Below are 23,393 nucleotides of genomic sequence, written 5' to 3' on the forward strand. Positions count from 1 at the left end.
ATGTTAATAGCCTTGTTTTCATATATGATGGATTCACAGCTAACGCCATATTCAATAATGAAAGGTTGAGCGCTTTCCCGCTAACATCTGGAACAAAACAAGAATGTCCACTCTCTCACTTTTATTTAACATAGTACTGGAAGTCTTAGCCAAAGCAGTTAGGCAAGAAAAAGAAAAGGTATTCAAATCAGAAAGGAAGAAATAAAATTACTGTTTATAGATGACCTGATCTTATACATAGGAAACACTAAAGACTCCCAAAAAACTGTTCTACCTAATAAACTAGTTCAATAAAGTTGTGGGATATAAAATCAACAAAAAAAGTTTCATTTCTGTACACTAACAATAAACTGTTACAGTAGCACCAATAATGATAAAATACTTCAGTTTAACCAAGGAGATGAAAAGCCTGTATACTGAAAGCTCTTAAGTCATTGATGAAAGTGAAGAAGATACAAATAAATGCAAAGATACTACACATTCATGGATTGGAAAAACTAATAATAGAATTTCCATACTATCCAGTGCCATTTGTGGATGCAGTGCAATTCCTATCAAACTTTCAATGGCAGTTTTTACAGAAACAGAAAAAACAATCCTAAAATTCATGTGGAACCACAAATTACCCTGAATAGCCAAAGCAATCCTGAGATAGACCAACAAATCTGAAGGCATCACAATTTCCAATTTCAGTTTCTATTACAAAGCTAAGTCAAATCAGTATGTTATTGGCATAAAAAACAGACATGGGGAACAATGGAACAGAATCAACAGCCCAGAAATACACCCATGCGTATATGGCCAACTAATACCTGCCAGGGGAGCCGAGGATACTCACTGGGGAAAGGATGGTCTCCTCAATAAATGATGTTGGGAAAGCCGTACATTCACACGCAAAAGAATGAACTTGGACCCTATCTTGACCACTCACAAAAATTAACTTGAAATGAGTTAAAGACGTAAATGAAAGGCCCTAAACTTTAAAATTAACTAGAAGGAAATGTGGGGGAGAAGGGCTTGGATGTTGGTCCTGGAATTGATTTTTGAATATGACACCAGAGGTGCAATCAACAAAAACCAAAGTAAACAAATTGGGACCACGTTAAGCTAAAAAGCTTCTGTGCAGCAAAACAAACAGAAAAATGAAAGGCATCCTATGGAATAGGAAAATACCACAGGCTTTTTATAAATAGCATTTTTTACCATAGGATTTTTATAAAAGTAGGAAATATTTGCAAACCATTTATGTGATAAGGGGTTAATTCCTAAAATATATAAGAAACTTGTACAACTCCATAGCATAAAAACAGACCAATTAAAAGATAGGGAAAGGACTTGCATAGACATTTTCCCAAAGATTCTCAACATCGCTAATAATCAGGGAAGTGCAAACCCAAACCACAGTGAAATCACCTCACACCGTAGAATGACTGTTATCAAAAAGACAAAAGGTAAGTGTGGGTGCAGACGTGGAGAAAAGTGCGCTGTTGGTGGGCATGTTAACTTGTGCAGCCATTATGGATACATTATGGAGGTTCCTCAAAAACTTAAAGTAGAAGTACAGTATGATTCACAAATGCCACTTCTGGGTGTGTATCTGGGTATATGAAAGAAATTAAATCATTGTCTTGAAGAGACAGCTGCACCCCCACGCTGCTTGCATTAGTCATGGTAGCCAAGACGTGGAAACAGCTCGTGTCTGATGATGGGTGAATTGGTGCTGGGACACAAGACTTACGCATCATGGGCAGTGGTATATTAATCACCCATAAGAAAGGAAACCCTGCCTTTACAGCTACACGAGTGGACCTTGAGGGCATTATGCTAAGTGAAGTCAGACCAAAAGGAAAACACTGTGTGTTGTCACTTATATGTAGACTCTAAAAAAGTGAACTCACAGAAGGCGAGAGTAGGTAGTATCTCCCCATTTCCCCCAGTCCCGGCAAACCCCACTCTACTCTCTGGGCATCTCTTGTACAGCATAGTGACTAATTGGTAATACTGTATCCTGTACTTGAAAGTTAAGAGAGTAGATCTTAAATATTACCGGAAAAAACAGAAAGGTAGTCGTGTGCAGGGTTGGAGGTGTTAGCCTTATTGTAGTGATCATTTCACTGTGTATGTGTATCAGGTCATCACGTTGTACACCTTAAACTTCTGTACTTTATATGTCAGTTTCTCAAAGAAGTTAGCATTATTTTTAATTGCAAAAAAATGCTGATCATCTAAGACTTACATCATGGAACATTATGTAGCCATTAAAAATCAAGTAGATCTGTGTGTATGACATGAACTGATTAAAGCAAGTTTCAGTGTAGTTAAGCATGGTACGTTTTACATTTATTAAAAAGTAAAGCAAAAACTGGTATAGATTATGCTTTAAATATTATGTATGTATTATAGTTTTATTTCCTTGCATATTGTATATTCCTAGCGTGTGTTTCAAATGAGTTGATTGAGTGGGCCTAAAGGCAAGGGCTAAAAATCTGTTAAAACAAGCCTTTTCAGAAATTGTGATGCCAATGCAGGTTTGAGAACCATTGAGAGAGATGTTGGATTGCCTCTAATAAAGTACCTCTTCCTTTTTCTTTTCTCCAGGGCCTGGAAATTTACACTCCAGGATTCCAGGACAAACACGGTAAGTTGCTGATGGCATTCGCCAGCAGTGTTCTCACCAGCCTTGCTGTAACAAACAGGAGAATAGGAGGTTAAGATGGGAAATGGGGAAGAGGGGTTTTTTGGCTGTCTGGCCCTGGATGAGCAAGGGGAGACAGACAGGCTGCCTCTCGCTGACAGTGAGCAAGCTGGATTTTGCCAAACATTTTAGCAGGAGGAGCCCTCCTAACAAAGGCACACTGGTTCCAGTGTTGTTTCCTAGAGACATTTGTATGTCACAAAGGTTTGCAACACTTGGAATTCTGCTGTGATTTAGAGAGAGGGCTCAAAAAGAACCACAGGGTGCCTTTCAAGTGCAGCATCGCAGCCTTGTGAAACAGACATTTTTGGGATTTGTACTTGTCTCTGGTCGTTCTTTGGACCTTAGGAGGGGACTGAGACAGTGAGCAACGAACCCTGTTTTGTAGAGGCTAGTGGGGCCATCTTTGTGTCTGGCGGGGAATCAAAGGCAGCTGCCTCTGTGCTCAGCGTTTTCATTCTTCAGATAGGATTTTGTTTTTTCCTTTATCTCTCCAGGAAGAAAAGAAAAAGGTAGATGGAGCTTGTAAAAGAATTTATGCAAGTGGGAAAAGGAAGTAAAAAGACTTAATAATATCCATGTGCCATTTCTTCCTACTTTTGTTAGCTCAATGCTGTTCTGCCCCCTTAGCTTCCTCTATGGCTCCAGTTACCTTGTCTTTCATGAAAATCCTCTTCGTGAATGAAATTAGTATTGATGTTGCATACAGTTTTAGGGGCAGGATCCAAGGCCATGTGAAGACGTGGATTTTTTTTGTTACTTAGAGTGCATATATCTTTGTTTTCCACTGGGGAAGTAATTTAATGGAAGATTTTTTTTTTTAATGCAAAAACCAGACTCTGAGTGTAGAACATAGCCCTGACTGCTACATTTCAGGTTGTAGGATTTTTATTGGCGAACAGAAGGGTTGTTGAGAGTGGTGTAGTGTCTTCTGAAAGGCCTGGGTGACGGTGGTGGCTCTGTGGCCTTCTTGGGCAGTGGGAACTCTGTCTCTGCCCCCTGCTGGCGGGGGAGGAGGACCACCTGAATTCAGAGGACCCCAGAGTGCGGGGTGGGAGGCAGGCGGAGATGATCCTGCGAGTCACTGCTTCTCAGCTGATACATTTATTCTTCAAAGATTAAATTCTTTGGCTTTTTTTTTTTTAATTTGCTAAATAAGAGGACGTAGCATCATAAGGGCCTGTCGCTGCTCTGTGGCAACTCACTTTCATGCTTTCTCTCCTCTCCAGGCTTACGTGGGCTCAGAAGTCATGTATGATGAGACGGCCGTGGCTTCCTCCCCGCCTCCTTACACAGCCTACGCTGCACCAACCCCCGAGGTAGGGAGCACACCCGCGCCGCTATTGGGGAGCCTGGGGCTTCCTGGGGCTGTCCTTTAAAAAAACAAACCTTGAGCCAGCCAGTGTCAGAGAAAGAAGAATTGTACTTTAATACATAATAATATAATATTATTGTAATATAATATTACAATATTTTCTTGTTACTGCTCTTTCTTATTAATATTTCTTACTATTTTCTTATTACTACAGGTTATTATTACCATAAAGTAACTGCTTTATAATTTTCATGTTTCCCTTTTTTTTTAAGACAGATTTAAAAATGAATCATGGTAATGCAATTTTGATGATTTAAAGTTAATACTTAATGATTGACTTGAATACTCTTTATCATCAGAAAAAATGCTTTTTTTATTTGGAAAAAACAAAAACAGAACCTTAAAAAAAATCACATACCAAATACCCTAGTTAGCAGTGCCACGTGTCCTGTGCTGCACACAGAAGTCTCCATTGTGGGAGGCACTCCTTTCTTTTTAGCTTTTAATTTTGAAAATAATTGCAGAGTCCCAAGAAGTTGCAAAGATAATTAGAAGCGATCTCATGTTCTCTTCATCCAGTTCCCCAGTTGTTATGTGGTAGATAATTCAAAACCAGGAATTTGAAATTGGTACGATGTCTGTGTCATTTTCTCCTGTGTGTGGATTTGTGTAACCACCACCTCAGTCAGGATATAAAACTGTTGGCAGAGTCTTCTTCCTGCCACAGCCGGTTATGTCACACCCTCCTTCCCCTTCCCTAACTCCTGTTAGCCTCCGATTTGTTCTCCATCTAGATGTTCTAGATGTATAATTTTGTCATTTCCACGGTATTACAGAAATGGAATCATACAGCATGTGATCTTTCGAGTTTGATGTTTTCACTCAGCACAGTGCCCTTGAGAGTCATCAGAACTGTTGTGTCACTAGTCTGTTGCTTTTATCGCCGAGTCCATGGTGTGGGTGAACCACATTATGTATTGAGGGACACGTACCTGGTGGGGGACGTTCTGGTTGTTTCCAGATTTTGGCTGTTACCAATCAGCCTAATGTGGACACTCATGTACAGGTTGGTGTGCAGACATAAAGTTTTATTTCTCTGGGAGAAGTGCCCAAAAATGTAATTGTTGAGTCGAATGTGTGGTAGGTGTATGGTTAGTTTTTAAGAAGCTGACAAACTATTTCCCCGAGTTTCTCCACCATTTCACTTTCCCACCAGTAACGTACAGGTGATCCAGGTTCTCTGGATCCTCGCCGGCATGTGGCGTTGCCACCCTTCTTTACTGTAGCTGTTCTGTTAGGCGTGGAGTGGTATTTCACTGTGACCTCAGTTTGCAGTTCCCTAATAGCTCGTGATGATGACTTTCATGTGCTTACTTGCCATCCGGGTGTCCTGTTCAGTGCAGTGTCTCTTCACGTCTTTTGCTCATTTTCCAATTGTTTTATTATTTTTTATTCTTGAATTTTTGAGAGTTCTACATGTCTGAGATAAGAATCCTTTGTCAGATGTGTGATATGTGATGTGTAGCGTATCTTTTTATCCTCTTAACCGTGCCTTATGCAGAGTTTTTATTTTCAATGCAGTCCAATCATCAGCTTCCGTTTTACGGGTTGTGCTTTGGCTGTAACATTTCATCAGGACCAAATTTCCTAAGATTTCCTCCTGTGTTATCTCTAAGTTTTATAGTCCTAGAATTTACACACTAGTCTTTTCCATTGTGAGTTAACTTTTAATAAGGTGTGAGGATTAGGTTGAGTTTTTTTTTTTTTCCCCCCTATTTGTGTGTTCAGTTGTTCCATCACTGTTTGTTGAAAAGACTGTTAATCTTTTCTGGAATTGATGTTGCATCCCTGTCAAAAATCAGATGGCTGTATGTGTGTGTGTCCATTTCTGGGTTCTGTGTCCATTGATCTGTGTGTTTGCCTTTCTCTGATGCCACACAGACTTGATTACAGACAGTAGCTGAGCCTGGAGATTGGGTAGGCAAATTCCCCCTGCTTTATTCTTCCTTTCCAGAATTCTTTTACCTGTTATGGTGCTACTTTTTTTTCCATATAAATTTGTCTAAATGTATAACAGAATCTTTCTGGGATTTTGATATGAATTGTTTTAAACATTTGTATCAGGTTTTTTGAGAAGGGAAAATTGACATCTTTATTATGTTGAGTTTCCAGTCCATGAAAATGGGCTTCTTTCTCTATTTAGATCCTGTGTGATATTTTTCACCAGCATTTTGTAGTTTTCAGTATATAAATCCTGTACATTTTGTTAGATTTACACTTAAGAATTTCTTTTTTTTTTGAATTTTTGTATATGGTATTGTATTTTAAATTTCAGTTTCCCCATATTTATTGCTGGTATATAGAAACAATTGATTTTTATTTGTTGATCTGGTAGCCTGTGAACTTACTAAACTCACTAATTAGTTCTCTAAGTATTTTTTGTAGATTCTTAGGGATATACTGCATAGACAGTCATGTCGTTTATAGAGTTTATTTCATCCTTTCTGTTCTATGTGCCTTCTGTTCCCTTGTGTGTCTTATTGCCCTGGTCAGAACTTCCAATGTTGTACTGAATAGCAGTGGAGAGAACAGGCATCCTGGCCTTGCTCTTAGTTTTAGGAGAATGCATTCAGTTTTTCCACATTGAGTATGATGTTAGCTGTAGTTTTTTTGTAGATGCTCTTTGTCAAGTTGAAGAAGTTCCTCCCTTTTCTAGTTTTCTGAGAGTGTTCATCATGAATGGGTGCTGGATTTTCTGCATCATTTGATACAGTCGTGATTTTTTTGTTTTTAAACCTGCTAATATGGTAGGTTACAGTGATTGATTTTCGAATATTGAACCAGCCTTGCATCCCTGGAATAAACCTCACGAGGTCATGGTATATAATTCTTTTTGGTATATAATTCTTTTTATTTATTGCTGAATTCTCTGCAAGTATTTATTAGGAATTTTTGCATCTGCATTTATGAAAGATACTAGTCTGTAGTTTTCTGTTTTTGTGCTCTGTCTTGTTACCAGGTAATACTGGCTTTATAGAGTGAGTTTGGGAAGTGTTCCCTGCTTTTCTGTTTTTTAGAAGATACTGTGTAGATATTGGTGTTAGTTCTTTAAACATTTGTTAGAAATTTCCAGTGAAACTATCTGGGCCTGGAGATTTCTTTTTTGGTATCCTTTAAATTACAAATTCTGTTTTCTTAATAGTTATGAGGCTATTCATTCTCTATTTCATATTGAATAGGTTGTGGTATTTTATACTTTTTGAAGAATTGGTCCTTTTAATTTATATAAATTGTCTAATTTATGTGTGCAGCTCTGTCATTTGGTCCATACACAGTTAAATTTTCTTGATGGATTAACCCTATTTTCATTATATATTGTCCCTCTCTGTTTCTGATCATTTTCTTTAGTCTTATGTCTAGTCTGTCTTATATTAATATAGCCACCTTTGCTTGCTTTTTATTAATGTTTGCACAGTGACTCTTTTCCCATCTTTTTTCTTTCAACATATGTATCATTACATTTGAAGTGGGTTCCTTGTGGACAGCATATGGTTGGGCCACACCCTCGTCGCCTCCCCCCTGCCCCCAACAAATCTCTAGTTTGTAATTGGTATATATTGACCATTTACACTTTTTTGTTGTGTAAGTTTAAGGTGTACTGTTTGTTACTTTGATACATTTATATGTTGTAAATGATGGCCGTGTAGCAGTATTTATTGCATGATTGCAGTGTGACAGTTACTGTCTGTGTTCAGTATGCAGTGGGTTAGCTCTCTGTGGCTTCTTTACTACTTGTAACAAGTCTGTGCCCTTAAACACCATCACTCTTACCTTCCCGCATAGACCATTTACTTTCAGTGTAATTTTTGAAATGTTAAGTATGCCGTTTTGTTTTTTGTTTTCCTTTGGTTCTGGTTTTCATTTCTCTGTGTTCTTTTACTTGCTTTTTGTGAGGTACTAGAACATGTTTTAGGGTTACATTTTGATTTATCTGAAATGTTTTTGAGTATCTCTTTTTTAGTAATTGCTTTAATTGTTATATTATACATAAATATTTTTCAAAGTCAGGTGTTCACATTTTACCAGGTCCAGTGAACTGTCAAACCATAATCTCTAGATTCCTTTTTCCTCCCTCAATTTATAGATTGCCTTAAATACTTCTTTACATACATTGAAAACTGTATTAGATGGTGTTACAAATTTTGCTACAGCTGTGGTTTTATTACATTTGCATGTATTCTGTTCTGATCGTATTTTCTTACCTCCTGATGTTTCAAGATTTCTTCTTTTATTATTTGCTGTCTGTTTAGTAAACTTCCTTTTGTCATTCTCTTAGAATAGGTGCCCCAGATTCTTGTTTTCCTTCATCTGAGAATGCCTTGATTTCTTCTTTGTTTCTGAAGAACGTTTTCACTAGTATAGATTTCTGAGGTGACATTTCTTTTCTTTCAGCACTTGGTAAATGTGTGTTATTTCCTTTGGCCCTCTTGGTTTCGGGTAAGAAATCTGTCATTCAGATTCCCCCCCATATAGGTAGTACATTATTTGTTTCTGTTTACTTTCTTTGTAGTTTTCAGAAGTTTGACTGTGATGTGTATTGGTGTGGATATTTGAGGGTTTATCTTATTTGGTATTCACTCAGTTTCTTGAATACATAGGTTTATGTTTCTTGCTAAATTTGGGAAATTTTAGGCTGTTATTTCTGGAATATGTTTTAGGCTCACCTCTCTCTTCTGAAACTGATGACACCGGTGTTAGGTGTCCCACATGTCCCAGAGGTTTTGTTCATTTTTTTCTTGAATCTGTTTTCTCTCTGTTGTTCTAATTGGGTAATTTCTGCTCTTTATGCTCATGTTCATTGATTATTTTTCTCAGTTACCTCTGTTTTGTTATTGAGTCCATTTATTAAATAATTTATTAGTTTTTTTATTTCTAAAATTTTTATCTGATTATTCTTTACATCTTGATATATATGTGTGTATATGTATCAAGATATATATCTTTATATAGTTTTTCCCGAGATTTCCTGGTTTTGTGGAGGGTTTCTGTTATGTATTTCAAACATGTTCTTAATTGCTTATTGAAAATTTTAGTGATAGCTGCTTTAAAATCCTTCCTAGATAATTCAGCGTCTTTGTCATCTTGGTGTTGGTCTCTTTTGTTGTCTTTTCTCATTCAGTTTGAGGTCTTCCTGGTTCTTGGTATGGTGAATTATTTTTGATCAAAACCTGGACATTTTAAATAATATAAGACTGAATCCATTTAAGTCTTGCATTTTAGCAGCCTTCCTCCTAATGCTGCTCTGGTGGGTGAAGACGGGATCTGCTTCGTTGCTTCCACTTAGAGGTGGAAGTCCGGGTTGTCCACTGGGTCACATCTGACCCTGGGGCGTGGGCTCCCCATCCCTCCTGGGAGAGCTGGGAATTCAGGCCCCTGTCCAGGGGTCTGCTGACAGCAGCCTGCCTGGGAGCTGGAGTGCCTTCCCTGCTGCTCCCCAGTGCGCTCGACTGGGTCTCTGCCGAGCCTGCCCCAGCGGGACAGGAGGATACCTCTTTCTGCTGGGCCGAGGTGGTAGTTCGGGCTCCCTGCATGGTCTCCACCGACACTGTGGCCATGGGGCTGGGGGTGACTTGTTTCCATCTGGCAGGGACGGAATGCCCAGTTTCCCCCTGGGCCTTTTCTGACACTGCTTGGGACGGGGCAGGGTAGCGTCTTGTTGCAGCCTGCCAAGCCTGGAAGTTCAGACTCTCCATACTAGACCTTTGCCGGTGGGAGTAACTCCCATAGCTATTTTTTGGTGTTTGGCTAGAATAGAGCAGTTATTACTTAAAAATGGTCTCTTGCAAGATCGCCCTTTTCCTCCCTAGAATCTTTGGGCAGAGGCAATAGGCTTTCTTGAGGCCTTTTTTGTCTGTACTTACTGGCATTTGCTGGTTGCTGGCTTCTCCACTGTCCAGTCTAGGATGAAGGAGGTGGAAAGGAAACCTAGGGAGCTTGCTGTGTGTCCTTCTTAGGGTCATGAGGTCCCCGGACACTTGGCCGCCTTCTCCCCACCTTTCAGAGTCTCCTTGTGTGTGTTTTATGTATAATGTCAAGGCTTTTCCGTGTCCTGCTTCTATAAGATAACAGCTCTAGATCTGCACATGTGTTTGCCAGGCCACAGCTCCCTGTTTTCCCATGACATAGTCCTTGTCACATAACAGCAGTAATTGTAGTTGTCTATAAACATGTCTGCCCCCACCCAACACCTGTGAGCTCATAAAGGCCAGGCCCTTGATCTCCACATCTCCTGGGATGTGGTAGTCACTCCCCTGTCAGTGGAGGCCATCTCACAGGCATGTGCTCCTGGCAAACTGCCAGTCATGTGCCAGGCCTTAGACTTCAGACTCCACCCACATCCTCAGTCTTTTATATTCTCCTGCCAGGAAGTGCTGGAAATTGGGCTGGAGAGGGTTCTGCTGTGAGGCTGGCTTCATTAGGAGAAAACTGGTTTTGGATGAATCTGATTTGTCACCTCGTCCAACCTGATCATTTTAGAGATGAACAAAGCAAGGCCTACAGCTGTTAGATACACGACTGACTGAAGGGGAAGTTAGTGGTACAGCTGAATTGAAATGCACGTCTCTTCCGAATCCAGTTCTCTTTTTTCCTATATTTTTCCAGCTTCATTTTGCAGCCTGAAAGTAGACTTCAGTTGTGGAGTTTTTTGTATGTGTGTTTTTTTTTTAATCTTAAAGGGAATAAGCACACTGTGTCATGTTCTTTTTTTTAATGGATTGTTAAACTTTATTGACTGTAACTTGGAGAACCAATTTTAATCAATTACCAGTGGTTTCAAAATTGTATTTTTTTAATTGAGGTATAATTGACCTGCAGCATTATATTAGTTTCAGATATACAACATAATGATCGATACTTGTACATATTGCAAAATAATCACCACAGTAGGTCTAGCTAACATCCATCATCACCATGCATTAAGAATTTTTTTTGTATGTGGAGAACTTTTAAGATCTCTCTTAGCAACTTTCAGATATACAACACAGTATTATTAACTGTAGTCACCAGGCTGTACATTATATAGCCAGCACGGACTTATTTTATATCTGTTCATTGGTCAGTGGACATTTAGGTTGTTTCCATATCTTGGCTGTTGTAAATAGTGCTGGAATGAGCATGGGGATGCAGGTATCTTTTTGAGTTAGTGTTTTTGTTTGCTTTGGATGAATACATAGAAATGAAATGGCTGGATCATATGGTAGTCCTACTTTTAATTTTTTGAGGAACTTCCTTCCAATACCGTTTCCCATAGTGGAGGCACCAATTTACATTCCTGCCAGCTGTGTACAAGGGCTCCCGTTTCTCCACATCCTCGCCAGCACTTCTTATTGGTTGTCTTTTTAATAGCCATTCCGACAGGTGTGAGGTGATACCTCTTTGTGGTTTTGATTTGCATTTCCCTGATGATGAGTGATGTTGAGCATCTTTTCATGTGTCTGTTGGCCATCTGCATTTCTTTTTTGGAAACATATCTGTTCAGTTCCTCTGCCCTTTTTAAATCAGATTGGTTTTTTGCTATTATGTTTTTTGATACTGTGTTTTATGAGTTTTTTTCCATATATTTTGATATTAACCCCTTTTCAGATACATGATTTGCAAATACTTTCTCCCATTTAGTCGGTTGCCTTTTCGTTCTGTTGATGGTTTCCTTTGCTGTGGTGAAGCTTTAGTTTGATGTAGTCCCACTTGTTTATTTTTACTTTTGCGGTCAGATCCAGAAATCATCGCCAAAACCAACGTCAAGGAGCTCATCACCTGTGTTTTGTTCTAGGCGTTTCATGGTTTCTGGTCTTACAGTTAGGTGTTTGGTCCATTTTAATTTTTGTGTGTGGTATGAGACAGTGGTCTAGTTTCATTCTCTTGCATATGGCTGTCTAGTTTTCCCAGCACCATTTATTGAAGAGACTGCTTTTTCCCTATTTTATATTCTTGGCTCCTTTGTTGTAAATTAATTTACCATGTGTGTGGGTTTATTTCTGGGCTCTATTCTGTTCAGTTAATCTAGATGTGTGTTTTTATGCCAATACCATACTGTTTATGATTACTTTGTAGTTTAGGTTGAAATCAGGGAGCATGATGCTGCCTCCAGCTTTGTTCTTATTTGGCTATTTGGGGTCTTTCGTGGTTCCGTACGAATTTTAGGAGTGTTCTGTTTCTGCAAAAAATGCTATTGGAAATTTGATAGGGATTGCATTGAATCTGTAGATTACTTTGGATAGTATGAACATTTTAACTATTAGTTTTTCCAGTGCATTAGCTTGGAGTACCTTTCCCTTTATTTGTATTTTCAGTTTCTTTCTTTAGTATCTTACAGTTTTCAACGCACAGGCCTTTCACCTGTTTGGTTAAATTTATTCTTAGGTATTTTTTTATTTTTGATGCAGTTGTAGATGGGATTGTTTTCTTAATTTCTCTTTCCGATGGTTTGTTATTAGTGTGGAGAAATGCAGCAGATTTCTGCATATTGATTTTGTATCCTGCAACTTTACTGAATTCATTTATTCTAACAGTTTTTTGGTGGAGTCTTTAGCATTTTCTACGTACAGTATCATGTCGTCTGCATACAGTAATACTTTCACTCTTTCCTTTCCAGTTTGGATGCCTTTTATTTCCTTTTCTTGTCTAATTGCTCTGGCTAGGACTTCCAATACTGTGTTGAATAAAAGTGGCTGGCGTAGGCATCCGTGTCTTAGAGAAAAACCTTTTAGCTTTTCACCACTGAGTGTGCTGCTCACTGTGGGCCTGACATGTGTGAGGTATGTTCTCTCTAAACCCACTGTGTTGCGAGTTCTGATAAATGGATGTTGAACTTCAAAATTGGATTTCTAACGAGACGCTGTCTTTGCAGCAGGCGTACGGCTATGGGCCGTACAGCGGCGCCTACCCACCAGGAACCCAGGTTGTCTACGCTGCCGACGGGCAGGCCTATGCCGTGCCCTACCAGTACCCGTACGCAGGTAACTCGTGCCAGCTGTTTGGCCCTTGTTTCTCTTCATTCAGTGGGTAGGTCGGTGAAGCCTGAAGAATTGTTATTTCTCAGTTTAAGGGTAAGTGTTAGCTCTCTGTTTCTCCTGGTTAGAGACCACAAATCACTCTGCTGCTGCGCTTGAAAAAAAAAGCATTCTGTGTTTCCACACCGCTTCACAAAGTTAGAGTAGGTTGATTTTTAAAACTTGACTGTTGTATCCAGGTTTGTTCCCAAGAAGAGACTGTGTTTACTGAGGTCACTTACATTAAGAAACTACCAACCTAAGAGGCCCATTTTAAGAGATAAGAGGTACTCTTTCTCCTGTTTTTCCCTCCTGGTGAGACATCCTTACAAGATTGTCACTACCGAGGTGATGTTCCATTTTGCAAGTGAAGTTGAGGCCTGCAAGAGCTTATATTTATTCTGGGCTTTTGATGGGCTCCTTCCGTTTTTCACCTCACCTGAAGCAATTTGTAGGTGTGAGTGACTGGCCTGTGTATATGGCATCAAGTCCTGGGTGTAGCCTGGGTAGGGCGGAGGTGTGGGAGAATGCTGCCTGCGAGGCTGCAGCCTGCAGCCGGGGCAAGGGGGGCCAGAGCCCGGCCACCCCAGATCCCAGTGAGCAGGTGCTAGTGGGCAAGGATGGGTCCCAGCGGGGCACACAGCAGAGAACTGGCAAAGACTGGAGTGGGGGCTGGGGCTCGTGGAGAGACAGGGAGTCTAAGGGCTGTGGGCAAACCTAGCTCAGTGTCTTAATGTAGAAGCAGTGGAAGGAGAATCTGTTAGCAGAAGGTGAGCGGTCACTGATATTAATGCCACGGAGAAGCCAAGGGGGCTGCCGTGGGGTCTCTGGGTTTGGCCGGCCCCAAACTCCAAGTGGCCTTCTAGTAAGTGGTGGTTCCTAGGTGTCTCATACGCTGACACCCAGCACGAGTCTTCCCCAGTCGTCTGTTCCCAGAACCTGAGCATTTCACTCAGCCCACGTAGATTACAGATGATTCTGCCTTGTCTGACCTTCATGTCAGGTTGAATAATAAATAAATAATAAATAAATAAAATAAATGATGCTAAACAATGAACTATTTGTCTATCCTCTGATCCTGGTACAACTATTTTTGTTTGAATTACTTTCCCCATAAAAAATAATTTTTTAATCTTTGCAATCTTACATTAATTTCTGCATTCTATTCTCAGTTTTAAATTTTTTCCAGAGTGCTACATCATCTTTGTAAAATTATGTAAAAAAATACAGAAATATTTTTAATGATTGCACATTATCACGAGTGGTGTATTTATTAGTTAAGACTTCTAGTTTGTTGGCTGTTTCCTTTTTAAATTTTTTGTCATAGATATTGCTTTGAATATTTCTAATCATTTTTTCATTTCTGTTAAATATGTCTTAGAATACATTTGATTTCTGTATGTTAAATGAATATATCAAAGAGCATAAACATTTTTGTTTCTTTTGATACCATTAACAAATTATAAAAGGTTTCAAGTGTACAGAAGTGGGAACAGTGTCAGATTTGCCTGTTACCAGCTTCAGAGGTTACCACATCTTGTTTCACCTCTGCCTTCTCTCCCCACCTCTGGATTATTTTGAGGGAAATTCTGACTTTATAACATTTCATCTCACAGTATCACAGGAAATCTTAATATCATTTACCAAGTTAATTTCCAGAATAGTTCACCAGTTTATAATGCCACGCGGAGTTAAGGATGTGCTGGTTTCTCTGTAATCCCATAAAGCCTGCCTGCTTTGTTAATGCTCTGAAAGTTTAGATAACCTCATGAGGTCTTAAGGTAGAGTCAAGTTGCTTTGGTTCAGATTTCTATGCAGCTCACAAAGAGAAACACTGTAATTATTTACTAGTTAGATTTTTTCCTTGTGTGAATTTTTTTCCCATTTATTTTTCATAAAGAGAGCAGTCTCAGGGGCAACCTTGGAATACTTGTGCGGAGGGCCGCGTCAGGTCGGCAGTCGGTCAGCACTGGCCTGCGACAGCCAGCGGGTGCGCGTGCGGTGGAAGGGCCGACGCGGCTGGCGCGCAGCCGCGTGTGCTGCTCACCCGGCGGGAGCCCTCCAGCCCGCCCTCCTGGCCCTCCAGCGCTCCGCGGGCTCCACGACACACTGCCCTCCGGGGCCCGTAGAGGCCCTCGCCGTGCGGGAGCTGGCCACACGCCTTCTCTTTCCGGCGATCGGGACCAGTGGTCGGTCAGCCACTTTGAAAAGTGCAGAGGGTGCTGTATGCACACAATAAGTATTCAGCTTTGACTTCTGTAGGTGGACATTGGTTCGGCTCTTTTGCTCTGGGCTCGAGGTCTTTGCTTTGAGTTGGCCCCTCTGGCTGGTGGAGCTCTCTGTTTTTCTGTCTGGTAGGCACCGTACTCACGCACTGCAGTTCGCAGGGCAAGCTCGAGAGCAGACCCCTGGATGTTGTGATTCTAGGTTCCTTCTCCCCTGTCCTTTGTCATCACTCAATCCCTTGGTGATGGTAATTTGTAAAAGTTACTGCCTTTATTTAGTCTTTACCAAAGTATCTAACTTAGTTGTCATGGCGGCAGTGTCTGCCTTTTTCACATTCACATTTTGATCATTTATGTAAGGCTTAGTTAAAGTAGGTAATTATAATAAGCACAACTTGGACTGTCCCTTGCTGACTTCGGTAAGGACTTAGCTCCCCGTTAGGAACAGAGGTGAGCAGGCGCTGCAGGAGAGGTCAGCTCCTGGCGGTGCGGGGAGGGGTCCATCCGTGGGGCTCACAGAGGGAAGGAATGCAGATTTGAATTTTCCAGGGGACCTTTTAATTAGGCCAGCCAGCAGGTTCCTACTGTTCCTGCTGTTCCTACTGCCTTTCACTAGTTGGAGTTGCCTAATTGAATGTGTTTTAAATTTCAAGGCTAGACGAGAATAAACATTACATTTCCAGTTAACTTTGTGCAAATAAATTTTAAATTTGTTTCAAGTTTTCTTTTTAGAAGTTTTCCTTCTAACATATATATTTTTCCCCACAAAGACATACGGTTAAAAATGAAGAGCAGGTTATGTTAGCAGATTCAGGGTTTAATTTAAAAATGATTTGCACCAATACAAGCATTTAGCTTTCGGAGGGGCTTCTTGACTCTCCTGCTGGCTCCGGGCGCTGTGTGTCCCCCACGGTCCCTGCCTGCCCGCCGTCCTCGTGAGCACAGTGTGGGGGCTGAAGGCGAAGCTGGAGGCTGCAGTGTGCGCCCTCGTTAGGATTCTGCTCTTCGCAGTGTCTGGGATGTGGACCTTGGTTCCCTCTTAGCGTGAGCTTAGAAACGGAGGTGTGCTCCTCGCCCGGCTGGGTCTGTCACCTCCGCCTGTGAGGGAGGAGAGTCGGGGGGCAGTCACCAACCCCCCCACCCCCCCGAGGGAGGCAGGGCCATCACGGGAGGGGCGTGTGTGCACAGAGAAGCCTCAGGGTCCCCAGTCAGGTGAGCCATCTTTGTGTGTATGTTGGACTTCACAGCCTGTTCCTCAGGGGTCTTTTTTCCTTCTTTTCTAGGAGTTTATGGACAGCAGCCTGCCAACCAAGTCATCATTCGTGAGCGGTACCGAGACAATGACAGTGACCTGGCACTGGGCATGCTGGCTGGAGCGGCCACAGGCATGGCCTTGGGGTCTCTGTTCTGGGTCTTCTAGAGCCCACGGGACCTGGATGTGCATAGCTTCTCGTACCCCGTGTGCAATAATATAATTTGCAGGGCATTTCTGTGTGATAATTGTTTTTGATAATAGTTTTAACAGTTCTTTTGAAAGTAGTGGCATCATAGTTATAACTAATCCATGTAAGTAGCAGAGACAAGGGTTTGGACTGCTGTTCAGCTAAAGCGTGGGCTGTCTGGGGGCGCTGGCTCGTTCTGAGAGTTTCCTTATCGAACTCTCAGGATGCCGCATTTGAACACACCTGTTTGAAAGGCCGTTTTCTTTCTAGAGTTGGGTGTAGTGCTTAAGGGGTAATTTATTTTAGCGTTATGCTAGTAATATGGTGGTGTATGAGTGAGTGAGTGTGGCAAGAAAAGCTGCAGCTTTTTTGGTTTGAGACTTTGAAACCCCAGACCAGAACTGGCTGTGTGTTGCTTCAGGAGCTGTGGGTTGGAAGCTCTGCCAATCAGCGGCGCGACATCTCCAGGCTCCTGGGGCTCCGGGCGGCGCCCGGCAGAGCTGACTGCTCAGGGTGATGGGGGTGGCAGTTCCCCCTTTAAAACGAGGCTTTTTCATTTTAGCCCCGCTTGTATGTTTTTGCCAGCGATCTTTGGCAAAAAACATCCCCAAGAATGAGTTGACTTGAGCGTCAACGTTTTAGAGCTTTATCATTTAGAACTTGAAGAAGGCAGACCACATGCAGGCACTCGGAGGTAGATTGGCATTACTCAAGAGACATCATGTTTTGAGCACTTGCTTTGAGTATTTTTATTGCCACCTTAGCCTACTTATAGCTTATTTTTCTACTGGCTGAGAAAATACGGAGAGAATGGTGAGGAGCGGGGAACGGGAGCCATCCTTAGAGTTATGTTTCAGGGGTCGCACTGCGCAGAGGGTGCGCTCCCTCCCCCTGAAGGCTGCTTTGGAGCCCGTTTCCCGTCCTGGGCAGGACTGGGCGCTGTGGCCGGGGAAAGTCAGGGTGAGGATGGGAATCGCTGCCTGACGACGTGTATGGCCTGCCTGGGATGTCACTCCACCTGACCAGGGCGCCTGCCTTGTTCTTATTTCTGACTCGAATGTCACAGAGAAGCTTAAACCATTTAATTTTGAGCCCCAACTATATATGAAGCTCTGGAAAACCCAGAGTCCTGCAGTTCTGTTATTTCTTTATCTATGTGAGATTTTAAAACTTCAGTTATTCCAGTTTCTGTCCTGCATGCTTTAAAAAGATGTGAAGGGCCTGCCCCTGTGCTCTGTGTGGCCCTGTTTTCATACACTCCTTGTAGCACAGATTCGGCTTTTCTTCTTTGTGGCCTGTTGCATATGTACTTTCCTGTTTCACCGGCAACCAGCTCCTCTAAGGCAGACTTAACTAGATCTCTGTAGGAAATCAGATGCCAAATGAACTTTGTGGGGAACACAGGTCCGTTTTGCCAGCCAGTTCGGCTGCACTCATGGGTCCTAGGGAGCCTGTCTCCAGCTGAAAGGGAGTGTACTTGACTGTCACCTCTTTTGAATGTTTGACATGGTGGAAAATTGCTAGATGTGATGTGTGACAACACTGGTTTTGATGGTTAAAAATGTTGCTTTTATGGTTTTATATCATAAGTAATAAGAATGGCTTTGTTCAAATGGTAATCGTTGTTAAAGCTGTATGCTTTACTGACAAAATATATGACCTCAGTTTGTAACATTGCCTTGGGGTATAAATTTTGTACTCAGCTGGAACCACAGAACACTGAGTCATGTCACCGAAATGGCCCTGAAGCAAGCGGCCTGCCTGTGTTCCCCTGGCCGCCCTCTGACGGGAAGGGGGACAGGGCTGTGGACTGATGCTCTGCACATGTGTGCGCCTGCCGTCCCTGCCGCGGTGGGGCCAGCCCCAGTGGGCAGCCGTAGTTGCGTCTGGAAGTTCACTGTCACTAGTGACTGGACCCTGAGTATATCCTAGATACAGAGGAAGGCTGAGGCACGTCCTTCCCCTGGCCCCGACTCCGGGGACACCAACGTTTGATTGCCTCCCTTAGGTAACCCTAAATCGAGAAGTTGGGTGGGTTGGAAGGACCTCGTTTGGGCTCGAGTCAGCATTTTAGTTTCCTGTACTTACCAGTATACAGGTGGGCCTTTGACACTACTGGGGTTTTTTAGCTCTGTCCTTTGAATTCCACGAGTTCAGTTCAGGATCTTAGAGGCACAGAGAAGGGAGAGACCAGTGTCTGCACTTTAGCTCATCATTCATGCGACAGGCCTGGCCGGGGGAGGTCTGGGTCAGACAGGGCCCTCCTGCCATCGGGGCGGAACGAGCCACCTATGTTTTCTGCGTTAACTGTGATCGTGTGTGACGCTGACTTCTCCTTCCTGGGTGTGTGTGGACTCCGGCATGGAATGCAGCTCCGTTTTCTCCCTACAGTTGATCTTTTTTCTGATTGCTTGCCTGTCTAGTATTCTGTTGTGTCCACAGGACCTATTTTCCCCTGTATATGCAGATTGTATGTTTGTAAGTGGAAACGTTAATACATTAAATAATTGTTAACCTTAAAGCATACTTCATTGACTTCTGTTGTTTTTTTTTTTTTAATTCAGTTTATTTAAACTAAAGACAAAAACAGTTGATTCTCCCATCTTCTACCCCCTGCCTCTGGCAACCACCCTCTGTCTTTCAAAAATTATTTTGTAGTAACACACTGTCAGCTCTCCCTAATGCCTCACAGGCAGTGAGAGGGCCATTTATCGAGTGTTCCCGAAATTCTTGGGAAAGGATTGTCACATCAGAAAACAGTAACTCATTAAATTCTCATAGTAGCTGTAGGGAGGTATTGGCCAAGTTACACTGGATGAAACTCAGCCTCAGAAGTTGACGTCTTCTCAGGAGCACGCAGGTAGTAAGTGAAATGGGTTTATGGCTGATCCCCCCCCCCCCCCGTGCTGTGTGCATTTGAGAGTGTAATTTCCACAAGGACATGAGGTCAGTACTTCCAAGATGACGTAGAAAGCTGTCTTCCTCAGCCATCTCCACTTGGCCATGCGGGTTCAGTGCCTTCTCCAGTATCTTTGGGTTTCTTGTTTTGTTTCAAAATTTTGAAAAATTTCAGTTTCTGAATTACCTCACTTTCCCCTGGGGTAGCTTTTCAGACGACATCACCTGCTGCAGACTTTGATTAAACTGTGGCATGTGGTTGACTGTGATAGTTTAAGATGACGAATCTCATACTAGGAGCCCTGGGTCTCTTGATTTCGTTTCTTTAGAGAAGAATCTCTTTTGTTTTGCCTGCGGACAGTTACTTTTGGGTGGGGAGAGGAGACAGCCAGGCTGGTAGCCCTTCTGTTTTCAGCCGGACTTCATTCCCAGATTCTGTCATGCTGGCCCCTGCTGCCTCGGGCTGTTAAAAAAGTTTTTGAACACATATAGCTCCAAAATTTAAAGGAAAGAAAAAGATCCAGTAAAGGGTCTTCTGTCTTCCTATTTCCTATCTTCAGTTTGCTTAACCACTCATACTGGTTTATTTGCCATCTGTGAGTTTCCTCAGGCATGTGTAAGCAAGGACAAAGGGGAGTTCTTGTTCTTAATTTCCGTTTTTTATGAAAAAAAAAAGGATCATATATACACCAATAGTGCTCAGACTTTTAGTCTCAGGGTCCTGTTACACTATTAAGGGTTTGAGGCCTCCAAACAACTTTTTAAAGGTGAGAGACCTTATCAGTATTTACCATATTAGAGAATAAAATGGAGAAATGTGAAAACTTTCTTAAGAAATGGTAGACCCATTGTACAGTGACATTTTAAAACAATTTATAAGAAGTGTTTTCCAGTACGAAATCAGTGAGGCAGCATGATGTTTTCACCCTTGAAAAAATGTCTTCAGCATCTGACCTGACAGCTGGGTTCGCCTGTCTGCTGGTGCACTCGGTCTGTTGGGATTTGTGATTTTGATGGAGGCATAGAAGGAAGCGTGGCCTCACATAGACACACAGTCGGAAAGGGAGGACCTAGCAGACCTGAAGGGGCCCAGGGCTCTTTGGATCATACCTTGAAAACTGCTGGCGTATGCTGTTTGGATACTTTTTTCATTTGGCATATCTTAGGTGCCCCATATCAGCACACTACCCAGTTCCTTTTCCTTCTTCTCTTGCCAACGGTGCTATGGAGAAGGGTGCTGTACCAAAGTGACTCACCCCAGGGTGGCGCCCTTGGAGGTGGTGTGTTCTCTCTGACCACGTGCAACTAGAGGATGACAAAGTTCCCTGAAGCATAGTCGTGTGAAGCTCTACGTTAGTCTGCACCTGCAGGGTCACACCACCACCTGGCGGTGGGAGTCAGGTGGCCGTGGCACCGGGCTGGCTGCTGTGACAAGCCATCTGTGCCAGGAGCTGAAGGGCAGGCGCTCCCAGCCCAGTGCGGTTTGCATGGCAGGGAGACTTCTGCTCCAGGCGGGGACGCCGGTTCAGGGACTGCAGCTGCTTCCACCCAGTGCTGTGGAGCCAGCCAGCCCTCTGAGGGAGCTCCTGCATCCTGCTGGACCATAAAGACGGTGACGACACACCCACTCCTCAGCTGGGCGGGGGTGCGCCAGTCTCAGCTCTCATTCCAGTGGTGAGAGCTAGTCGCGGCCAGGGGTCCGGGAGGTGCAGTCTGAGCTCAGGCAGGAGCCACTCTGGCCACAGCTGGGGCTGGACACTGTTAAATGTCAGTACTGATGGTCAGCCACCCTTAACACTTGATGGAAATCGAGTTTGTATTAACCCTCATTTGCATCCTCATGAGTAAAGTGAGTGGTTGCAGGTTACATGTAAATTGTTGGTTCATGTAACACAAATGCCATTTGGTCACGGGCTTTTTGGTTGCTTAATTATTGCTTTCCCCACTTACCAACAGAGGGGCGGGTTTGCACCTACAGAAGGACATTTGACCTTTCCAGCAAGGAACATGCTCATTTCATCCATGTACCTTAATACATTAAATCGGCTCATTCCATCAGTTGTATCCCGAGCATCGTGGCAGGTTACATCGTTGCTCCTGCTGATTCCCGCTCCCCCTGCCCTGTGAGTTACACATTCTTGCCTGTTCCTGTGTGACTTACAGAGGGGCCTCCTCGCCCTCTGGGAAGAAGAGACCCTGTCTCATGTGGGATGTGGGGTGTGGCGTTCCTCGCCCCAGGAATGTGGTGGTCCAAACTCCACTGCCCAGATGCTGATGAGAAATTCCTGGGACTCAAGCCCAGAAAGTCCTGGGGGAACCTAGAGGGAGCCCCCAGCCCCCCGGGGATTCCATCCAGCCTCTACTCTCCCTGGGTCCTAGCTCCCCTGAGCCCTAGCTGTCCCGAACACTCCTGCCTCCCTCTGGCCTCTGCCAGGGGCCGCTTCCTCCACCGCTCACCCCGGAGCCTCCCCCCACTTCTGCTCAGCACTGTGATGCAAGGTGCCTGGTTCTTTTGCTTATCTGTCAGAGGCCAGGTGAGCACCTGTCGGGCACAGGGAACATGTTCTGGATCCCCGCAGGAAGGCGTTCTGGGCAGTGTGCCCACAGGCTGTTCATCCCAGCTTTCAGGAGCCGCCTCACCTGCCCAGGTAAGCATAGCAGGCACAAGGGTGGGGTGTGCAGGAGGGACCGTAGGGAGGACTTGGGGCCAGCTCCCTGGAAACACGGGCAGCAGGACCCCCCACCCCCAGCCTCAGCTGCCTCTTCTGTAAGGTCGGCACAATGGTGACAGCACCCCCGGAGGCATATTCCGCTCCGTTGCCAGACTGGTTCTCCAGGGCTCCCAGACCTCCAGCAGCCTCTGGGAACAGATGAGAAATGCAGATCTAGACTCCTGAGTCACCAACTCAGCCCTCAAGTTGCTTCCAATGCAAGATCAAAGAACCCCTGGTCTAGAGTATACCCCTCCTTCCAATCCTGTCGTCTGGTCTGTCTCCCTCTTTCTTTCCCTCCGCCTCTCCCCCCTCTCTGGCTCTGCCACACCCCTGCCTTGGGAGCAGCTGCGCTCCTTCCTTGCCTCAGCTGGCCCTGAGAGTCACCACTGGGTGTCAGCAGCCCCAGGAATGTCCCTGCAGTCACACCTGCTCCCAGGCCCCCATCCCCTGCTGGGTCTCCTGGGGCTCCGAGACAGCCCTGAAGAAGAGGAAGCGCTTGGCTCAGGGCAGGGGTCTGATCGCAGAGCCCCGGCACCCCTGCTCCTGCTCCTTGCTCCCCAGTCTGGGCTGAGGCACCTGCTCCGTGTATCCAGAAGCTCCCCCATCTGCCTCTGGCATTTCTTGGCTGAGCAGGGGCCTCAGATGAGGTCCTGAGAGGGTGAGGGGCCTGCCTGAGGTCACTCTTGCACTTGTCAGGGAAAGGGCTTCGCCCTGTCCTTCCCTCACTGCCCAGGGTGAGTCGTCTGGGTCCATTTGGTGGCACCCATGTGGTGGCGCCAGGGCCGCCCCCCTACTGTGTCACGAGGCGGGTGGAGGCACACCCAAGCCCCACTCTTGCCAAGTCACATCTCTTTCTATCCCTCCCTCCACAAGGCCACCTGCTTTGGGCCCCTCTGTGAGCCCTGGCCAGGCACTTCCATTCACATCCCATCTCCACAGTTGGGCCACCTTCCCCACCTCCTGCCACGCCTGTGTCGAGGTGGACCCCAGGCTGCCTGTCCCAGGCCCCATCCAGCCGCCTTCCTCCACGTGGCCTGGTGGGCAGTGGGCCTCC

The 23,393-nt window shown here is 43.9% G+C and overlaps 1 protein-coding gene across 2 annotated transcripts in view; it reads left to right on the forward strand.

Annotated features, from left to right (window-relative positions):
* The window catches only part of PLEKHB2 (pleckstrin homology domain containing B2), a 41,859-nt gene extending 22,606 nt beyond the window's left edge, over positions 1-19,253 (forward strand). The window contains exons 5-8 of one of the 2 annotated variants that reach the window (XM_010982095.3): positions 2,599-2,638; positions 3,925-4,014; positions 12,922-13,027; positions 16,569-19,253. In XM_010982095.3, the coding sequence (XP_010980397.1) occupies positions 2,599-2,638; positions 3,925-4,014; positions 12,922-13,027; positions 16,569-16,705 (373 nt within the window). In that variant the 3' untranslated portion in view covers positions 16,706-19,253. Of the gene's footprint in view, positions 1-2,598; positions 2,639-3,924; positions 4,015-12,918; positions 13,028-16,568 lie in introns of both variants that reach the window. The other variant, XM_010982094.3, reaches the window with a different exon arrangement.
* Positions 19,254-23,393: the final 4,140 nt, after the last annotated feature.

This window comes from Camelus dromedarius, chromosome 4 (assembly GCF_036321535.1).
Source record: "Camelus dromedarius isolate mCamDro1 chromosome 4, mCamDro1.pat, whole genome shotgun sequence".
Lineage (NCBI taxonomy): Eukaryota > Metazoa > Chordata > Mammalia > Artiodactyla > Camelidae > Camelus > Camelus dromedarius.